The sequence below is a fragment of the Nansenia antarctica genome, assembly GCF_963989245.1.
Source record: "Nansenia antarctica genome assembly, chromosome: 10".
Lineage (NCBI taxonomy): Eukaryota > Metazoa > Chordata > Actinopteri > Argentiniformes > Microstomatidae > Nansenia > Nansenia antarctica.
The window spans coordinates 37,690,851-37,700,385 of NC_137680.1; the positions used below are offsets into that span (position 1 = coordinate 37,690,851).

A 9,535-nucleotide genomic window follows, 5' to 3' on the forward strand; every position below is an offset into this window, starting at 1 on the left:
CTGCTTAATCTATTTTATTTATATTTAAATCTTATTAGGACCCACATTGGAAATCAAAGGAACCATTGCACAACCAAACCCAGTTAGGGCCCACCTCGGTCCCATATAGACTTGCCTGGTTGGGGCCCACCTAGGGCCCAGGTAGAACCCACCTTAAGCCCACATGGGCATCCCAGTTAGGACCCACCTCGGTCCCATATAGACTTGCCTGGTTGGGGCCCACCTAGGGCCCAGGTAGAACCCACCTAAAGCCCACATGGGCATCCCAGTTAGGACCCACCTCGGTCCCATATAGACATGCCTAGTTGGGGCCCACCTAGGGCCCAGGTAGAACCCACCTAAAGCCCACATGGGCATCCCAGTTGGGACCCAAGTGGATCCCGCTAACATTGCCGACATGAGGCCCATATGGGTTAGCCCACCTTGAAACCATATGGGACCCACGTGGGCGTGCTGGCTGGGGACGTGGTGCCTCAAACTGAGGGAGCCAGGTGCTTGTTTCTGTACGCCGTGCTCAAAGAAACTTGTCTACGGCAGTATAGTATATACTATAGTATATATATATATATATATACAGTATATATATACATATATATCGTATAGTATAAAGTATAGTAGTGGGAAGAAGGTTATTGCTCGACATGCCTCAGATCCCGGTCACCAAGCTTCGGTTCGAGCGCTTGCTCATACAACAACCTTGCCGGGAGCGACGGCGACAGGTAGCCTACCACTTCATCTTCAATGACCGACCGTGTTTGCGAGCAAAAGATCAGAGTGTGCGCGTTTATAGCTGAACTTGATCTGTCTTTCACAATGGCTCAGCCACTCGTCGATTTGTGCAAGAAGCTATCAGAAGACAGAAATGCACTGACAAAGCTGTCCGTTTCCAATAAGCACGCCAGCTATTTAAACACACATGGCCTTGCCCCGGAATTTAAAAAACGGCTGTGTGAAAAGCTTAAAAAAAGCAACTTTTTCAATGAATATCGACGAAGCTACTAATCTTAACATGGACAAAATCCTCAATGTCCTTGTTCGATTTTTTGATGATGATCTGGCCAAAGTAACAACACAACACCTAGCCAGCAGGAAAGTAAACATCGCCAACTCGTCAGCCCTCGTGCATGACTGGTCACTAGTCATCAGTATTCTACTTGATGGAGATCTATTGATCTATTGTTTTAGTGATAGTGGCTTAACAAGTGATGCAATCAGTTTGGCCTTAAGTGATTTAATCAGTTTGTGACCCCCCTCCCCAAGAAAAAGTTTCAGGCACAGGATTTTTTCCCTCTTTAAGCCCTGCGTGTGTGTGTGTGTGTGTGTGTGTGTGTGTGTGTGTGTGTGTGTGTGTGTGTGTTAGGGCTGGGACGTAGTCGACGTAATCGACTACGTCAATACGTCGACTTGCGTAATGTGCGTCGGTGCGTCGCAAAGTCGCCCAAAAAATCTAACTGCAATTGCGGCACTGCGCCGACGTGGTGGCGGGGGCGCTGTTTCGCAAATAAGTTAGCTTTCGTTTTTGCTAGCGAAATAGCTGATAGTATGTTGACTGCTCAAGGAGAATACATATTTGAAACTACAGAATGCCTGAGAGCCTTATATTGCATTATATTACATTATATTTTGAATGGTCATCTGGTGCCTGAATATTGTGTTTTCCTTTACATAAATAATGACATTTCCACCATAAATTGATGCAGAAAGGGCACAAATTGGTGCATATCAATTCACCAGAATGCAAGAAATTAAGTGTTTGATGTTTAAGGACCCCCAGACAGCCCTGCTTCATGGGTCCCCCCCGATGTCAAACACCACTGGTACCACCTCTGCCTCATTTTGAGCCAGGAAAAACCCTGATGGCCATGTTGGCATTCAAGTTGGCTAAACATAGCAGTGCGTCTGCCCTGTGTCTGGGGCTGTTTGACAGAGGCAGTTACAGTAGTAGTAGTAGTAGCAGGTCGCCGAATTAAAGGTGTCTGTGTTTAATTGCGGGCCCACAGACAGCCCTTGGGACAGCCCTTGTGTGTGTGTGAGTGTGTGTGCGTATGTATTGGAGGGTCAGCAAAGGCAGAAGACAAATATCAGCTTGTCCCCCAAAAAATCTAAAATGCTCATTCTATTCTATTCAATTCTATTTTCATTGTATTTCACTGCAGAGCTTGAATGGTAAAAGCCTCAGTAAGCCACAGCCTCCTCTCTCCCAGAACCAGCCCCACCCCCTGGGGGGGGAGGAGAGGAGGCGGAGCTGTCCTGTCCTGTGAAGGCGTCACACAGGCGGAGGCGGGGGTCCAGGCCGGGCAGACGTCACCAAGGCTGGAGGCTCCAGCAACTCCCCCAGGGATGCCCAGGGTCTCCTCTCCCTGTCCCCCTCCTTGTGGAAGGCCGTGGAGGGGGTGCAGTACATCGCTGACCACTTACTGGGTCGACTTACTGGGATCTCCACACTCCAGAGCTCTCCTCCCATCTTGCAGTTCATCTGCAGGGCAATCTTGGTGGCCACAGTCATCACGACCCGTTGGCGGGAAAGGGTGCGAGCCAACACACACTGGCTGGGGGTGGGACAGTCCACACACAGGTACTTCTTCACACTGTCATACTTATCCTTCCTGTTGCTGGGGAGGATCACCACCACCTGAGGAGGTAACACACATGCTTTAGTCCTCATTCAACACCTAGAGGTGGTTACCTGGACACAGATTAAGACGATTGCTAGACATGTTATGCTCAGAGACTAACCATCTGGGTGGTCTCTGTAACGTTGTGCTGCAGAGCCCTGAGCAGAGACTCCTGGCGGTCCTCGTACTCCACCCTGTACACAGACCAAAACTGTCAAAGCACTGGGACATCTAACCAATGGGACTTCCACTGATGATACCATGTTCATTTTGAGATAACACCCAAGTATGATTGGCAAAGAATACTCAAGGCTTTGTAAAACACCTGTGGTACAATACTGCAGCTTAAAGTGCTCATTAACTCAAGCTTGGAACCTTAATTCTAGCTGTGCCCATTCACAGCTGGACTCACCGTTGTAATTAACTTATGTATCATATGTTGCTCCCTGCCACTAGGTGGTGCTATAGCACTGTGTGTGTGTGTGTGTGTGTGTGTGTGTGTGTGTGTGCCTCCAACCCAGAGTGAGAACTCACATAACAGGCCTCTGCATGCGGATGCCCATGGGTGGGGACACCTTATTTAAGCCGTCCAGGAGGGCGTGGGCTACGTCAGCATTGCGGTGGTTAAGGAACATGATCCAGTTGTCCAGTGGCCGGCTGCTGATCAGGGAGATCCCCCTCATTTCTTTGGACCAGTCTGCTGCCCAAGCGTTGTAGTCGTACTGGGAGACAAAAGAAAAAGAAAAAAAAAGTTTTTGAGTTTGTTGCAATCACAGATTATGACATTAGTTATGCATATACATGCAAATACATGACCAGCAAACATTCTTGTTTGGAGCTAGATCAGTACATGTTGCAGTAAAACAAATGTTTAGCAAGAGCTTCAAACTGCAGGTAACAAGTACTGTAATAAGCCACACTGGGGACATCATTTCTGATGTATTCAATACTTTTCCACCCCCCCACCCCTGAATGTTTACATGGTGTGTTCAATAAAAACATGAACACATTATCATTGTTTGTATGGTATTAGTTTAAGCAGACTGTGTGACCTTAGAATTATAAGGTTCTATCTCCGTTTAGGGCAGTTCAGAGATATTGAGCGTCAAAGTTTTTACATTCCATTATGTTCTGTGAGATGGAACCATTGTATTTTATGAATTCCCCTCTCTCTCCTCTCCAGTGCCGACGGTGACTTCACCGTCACCCACCTGACCAAGGCCCACCTCTTCCACGACGGCTGGATCAAGTGGGTCCCCCCGGCCATCTACAAGTCCTCCTGCAGCATCGACGTCACCTTCTTCCCCTTCGACCAGCAGAACTGCACCATGAAGTTCGGCTCGTGGACCTACGACAGAGCCAAGATCGACCTGGTCAGCATGGCCAGCAATGTGGACCAGGTGAGTGGCCAGCCAATGTGTACCAGGTGAGTGGGCCTGCACTATGGACCAGGTGAGTGGGCCAGCACCATGGACCAGGTGAGTGGCCAGCAACATGGACCAGGTAAGAATTCTGCTCTTTTCCCCTGTCATTACATTCCAGGCTGTGACGTTGAGGACACATCGTCTGTTATGGGTAAATATGAACGGAATGCCTTTCTCATTTCTCATCTCTCTCTCTCTCTCTCTCTCTCTCTCTCTCTCTCTCTCTCTCTCTCTCCCTCTCTCTCTCTCTCTCTCTCTCTCTCTCTCTCTCTCTCTCTCTCTCTCTCTCTCTCCTCTCTCTCTCTCTCTCTCTCTCTCTCTCTCTCTCTCTCTCTTGCTTTCTTTCCCTTTTGTTCTCTCACTCTCTTTCCCTCCCTCCCTTCCTCTCTCTCCCTCTCTCCCTGCCCCCTTTCTGGACCCGCCAGATGAACTACTGGGAGAGCGGCGAGTGGGTGCTCGTCAGCGCCGTGGCCAACTACAACATCAAGAAGTACGAATGTTGCCACGAGGTCTACTCCGACATCACCTACTCCTTCTTCATCCAGAGGCTCCCTCTCTTCTACACCATCAACCTCATCGTCCCCTGCCTCCTCATCTCCTGCCTGACCGTCCTGGTCTTCTACCTGCCCTCCGACTGCGGGGAGAAGATCACCCTGTGCATCTCCGTCCTCCTCTCCCTGACCGTCTTCCTCCTCCTCATCACCGAGATCATCCCGTCCACCTCGCTGGTCATCCCGCTGATCGGCGAGTACCTCCTCTTCACCATGACCCTCTCCATCATCATCACCATCTTCGTGCTCAACGTGCACCACCGCTCGCCGCGCACGCACACCATGCCGCGCTGGGTGCGCGCCGTCTTCCTGGACGTCGTGCCCGGCGTCCTGTGCATACGGCGTCCTCCTCCGGCCGTGGTCAAAGAGGTCAAAGGCGGGAAGCTCGTAGAGATGACGCAAACCAGGGTCGGCCGCGGCGGCGGTGCGGTGGGGGACGGCGTCTGGGGTGGTGTGTGTTCTGGGCCCGGGGACGAGCCCTACTTCTCCCCCTCCACCTCCGCCACCTCCCCTCAGGGTGCCCCCCAGGACAGCTTGGCCCGTTCGTCCTCTCTCTCCCTGGGTCGGCGCACGGAGACGGAGGCCCCCCTGGTGGGGCTACCACAGCAGCAGCAGAAGCCTCTGGGTCTGGGCGGGTCACTCTCCTCCAGCCACAGCCAGTACACCATCCTCCTGGAGGAACCCCCACCACCACCCCACTCCTCCTCCTTCTTCTCTTCCACCCGGCCAGGCTGCTCCACACCGCCTCCTCCTCCTCCTCCCCTCCGACCCCACCTCCCCCATCGCTCCAGGGAGAAGCACCCCCACCACCACCCCCACCACCACCACCACCACCACTGCCAGGCCAGGCCGAAGCTCCGTTCCCTCAGTGTGCAGTACGGCCTGGGAGAGAGAGAGAGGGAGAGGCCCCAGAGCTCTGTCCGCGGTCGCTCCCGCAGCATCCAGTACTGCGGCCTGCACAAGGAGGCCTCCAAGGTAACGCATGGATGCTGGTTCAGGACCCCGGTTTAGAGGTGTGCGTGTGTGTGTGTGTGCGTGTGTGTGTGTGTGTGTGTATGAGCGTGTGTGCGTATGTGTTGGAGGGTCAGCAAAAGGCAGAAGACAAATATCAGCTTGTCCCCCCCAAAAATCTAAAATGCTCATTCTATTCTATTCAATTCTATTTTCATTGTATTTCATCGCAGAGCTTAACAGCCTCTCTCCCAGAACCAGCCCCACCCCCTGGAGGGGGAGGAGAGGAGGCGGAGCTGTCCTGTCCTGTGTCGGCGTCACACAGGCGGAGGCGGGGGTCCAGGCCGGGCAGACGTCACCAAGGCTGGAGGCTCCAGCAACTCCCCCAGGGATGCCCAGGGTCTCCTCTCCCTGTCCCCCTCCCTGTGGAAGGCTGTGGAGGGGGTGCAGTACATCGCTGACCACCTCCGAGCCGAGGACATGGACTTCTCTGTGGATGGATGAGTGACTGAATAAGAATACAGTATGGTGGATGTGTTACGGTACATGTGGGAAAACTAGGGTTAGGGTTAGGTGCTACGTCGACTTGGTACATGTTGGCATGTCTAACCCTACCCCTAACCCTAATCCTAACCCTAACCCTAATCCTAACCCTAACCCTACCCCTAACCCTAACCCTAACCCTAACCCTAGTTTTCCCACATGTACCCTATTCCCACATGTACCGTAACATATGTTTTGTGTTGCACGCTAGCTACATGCTTTGGAAGAGAAATCTATTTTTTCACAACCTTATGGGTTCTGTGCTGTTCTACGTAAAAAAGTTCTAGTGCGAACGTGGGAGCTGGTGTTAGGGGGGGGGCGTGTCTGTAATATTAGTGTTCATTTTAAGGCCAGAATTGTTCAGTGCACCTGACCGCTATTCAGCCCACCTGAGTGCATGCGAGACAGCGCCCCCTAGTCTAGGACTGTGGTAATTTCACCTGTTACTGCCGACACAAACTAAACAGTACACCTGCGCTTGGACCTGCTTCCGTTATATGCCGGCTGAAAATAGAGCCCAATCATTTGTACTGTCTGTATGAAATGTGTATTTAATGATTGACCATCTATGTCACACACACACACACACACACACACACACACACACACACACACACACACACACACACACTCACACACATACCATAAATGATGCCAGATGTGAGTTCATGATGTGGCTACCTTTCTCAAGGTCACATGACCACTACACAACAACACACTACAACAGAGTTAAAACCAGTGTTGGGCACGTTACTTTTAAAAAGTAATTAGTTATAGTTACTAGTTACTTATCCCAAAAAGTAACTGAGTTAGTAACTGAATTACTTCATTATAAAAGTAACTAGTTACTAGGGAAAGTAACTATTGCGTTACTTTTTACCACGGTGCAGTGGGCTAGCCGTGGTGTCAGTCAAATCTTGTTTTGATTGCCTGAAATGATACATAATGCAAAGAGCATATTATACTGACTGTCTTACACACACACACACAAACAAACACACACACACACACACACACACACACACACTAATAGCATTACACATTAACCATATTTAAAAACTTTTCATAATGTATGGATGCATTTAATGTATTTAAAGATAAATACTAGTTCTTACCTTGACAACTGCCTCTGGGAGGTCAACAAGGATTTGCAGGCCACTCTTCAGTTCCAGGGTCTTGAACATCAGTGTCTCGAGCGTGGGTAGGAGTGTGCCATGGAAACAGTGGTCTTCTCCCTGAAGAATGTCTAAGGCCACTGTTAGTGGCTTCATTACACTACAGTACTCCCTGATGAACTGATGCTCTCGTTCAGTGATGGCTTTCAACCCGAACTTGGAGGAGATGGTGTTCAGCTCGACTATAGGGATCTCACAGATTCGAACAAGGGCATCATAGAACGAGTTCCATCTTGTAGTAGTGCAAGGGACTAGCAGCTTCCTTGCGATGACATCATCCACGGTCTCTGCGGCCACCGTTGAACGGCTAGCCTTGTTCCATAAGCCTGTGCATTTTGTCGTAGCACTTCTGTATATTGCTTTTGCTTCTGGTCTTGACAGTAGCCACTTGTCAACATCAGTACATGAAACCAGGTTTAATGTGTGCGATGCACATCTCTGATGTGGCGGCAAAGTAATCACAGCATCATCACCAACACTGTTTTGCAAGACATCATTAATGTTCATAAAAGTCACCTCATCCTCATCCTCCCCAGAGTCATCCTCCTTGGCTGGCTGGTACATTTTGAAGGCCTTGACGAAATTAGAGCCATTATCCGTGACAGTTGATGTTATTTTGTGGGATATGCCATAGGATGAGTGAATGTAGTCAAGTTCAGTTGCAATACTGTCGTGAGTATGACGGCCCTTGAATCGTCTGCATGCCAGGGCTGCTTTCCTTCGTTCCATGCTATGTGGATGAATCCAATGCGCGGTCACGCCAAGATAGCTTTTATTATGTGCAGTCCAAATGTCTGCAGTTGTAGAGACATATTCTAACTCTTCAAATTTATTTTGGAGCTCGGCATTCATTTTGGCGTACTTGGCGTCTATATATTTAGAAAACGTCTTTCTGCATGGCGGACCGGCCCCTCCTCTCGCCGGTATTTTGGCAATTAGGGCTCTGAAGGAGTCAGAATCAACTGTTGATAACGGAAGCATGTTCTCAACAACATACCTGCCTATCATTCCGTTCAGTTCAGTCTGTGTCACAAGTTTTTGTGGAGCTGACGCAGAAAAATCCAGCTTTAGCTGCTTGGACGGCGTGGCTCCGTGTCCTTCTTTGTTAGCGGAGCTCACGTTTGCCACACCTGGCCTGCTATCATCATCAACGGTTTTAGCCACTAGTTTTGTAGAAGCGTGTGCCGTTGAGAGATGCTTCATCAGGTTAGAGTTGCTTACAACGGACGTGGACAAACGTTTAGCTCCGGGACATAAAGTACACATCACATGTACGTTTTTACATTTTACCTCAATGAAGTTGAAATAGTGCCTGTATTTCCACCGTGAAAACGCCACGTTCACCTCAGAACACTCGGGACTCGCCATTGCTCTCTGATAGTTTGAGTGTGTGTGTGGTGCTGTGCGCGCGTGTGGTTTGTGTGTAGAAACATCCGCACAACACTGAACTATGGTTGGCTCTACCATACCCAATCATGATCACTTAAGCGGTTGTCTCGCCCCTCCCCTCCCCAGCAATCAAAAACACCGTTGCAGCTGTGACTGAGGTCGGATGACAATGAGAAGCTTCAGTAAAGTAACTAGTAACGCGCCGCATTGAATTACCGGTAACGGTAACGGCGTTATAGCGATGGAAATAGTAATCATTTAAATTACCCGTTACTGAAAAAAGTAACGTCGTTAGTAACGCCGTTTATTCTAACGCCGTTATTCACATCACTGGTTAAAACCCGGTTCACATAATAGGAAACATTATGATCATAATAACAGAACTAATAATCAACATTGTCTTTGTCTAATTCTCTGACTTGGACTGAGACACGGGTGTATTGTTGTGTCCATTGCCTTCCAGGTCAAGCAGGAGTGGAAGTGTGTCGCCATGGTGATCGACCGCATCTTCCTCTGTGTGTTCATCTTGGTGTGCATCCTGGGGACCGTCGGCCTCTTCCTGCCTCCTTGGCTGGCTGGAATGATCTAGAAACTCCATTCCTTTACTCAGTACTCAAGTTGGAAAAGACAATCAGGGGGGAGGTGGTCTTTTTATTTAAAATAAATAAATGTTATTGTTAATTTGCTCATTGTTTGTTTCTTTGTTGGTCTTGGTAGGTTTCATTGTTAATTTTTGTAATATTATATACATTATTTTGTGCAAATTCTGGTTGTGCGCCGACCATCAAGAGTAATTTTTGTTGATGATGAATAGGGGGCAGGTAATTATAAGATTTTTCTTCTTCCTGCTCCTTTTTTGCCCATGGGGAAATTAATTAATTGTATAC

General features: G+C 49.1%; 1 protein-coding gene across 1 annotated transcript; it reads left to right on the top strand.

Moving 5' to 3' along the window:
* Window positions 1–3,248: 3,248 nt before the first annotated feature.
* LOC308166928 (neuronal acetylcholine receptor subunit alpha-4-like) lies at window positions 3,249–9,237 on the top strand (the record flags this gene model as incomplete). Its single annotated transcript, XM_080541251.1, has 6 exons — window positions 3,249–3,310; window positions 3,799–4,015; window positions 4,465–5,054; window positions 5,382–5,565; window positions 5,797–6,033; window positions 9,112–9,237. The coding sequence occupies 6 exons, from the start codon at window positions 3,249–3,251 to the stop codon at window positions 9,235–9,237; spliced, it is 1,416 nt and encodes a 471-aa protein (XP_080397377.1).
* Window positions 9,238–9,535: the final 298 nt, after the last annotated feature.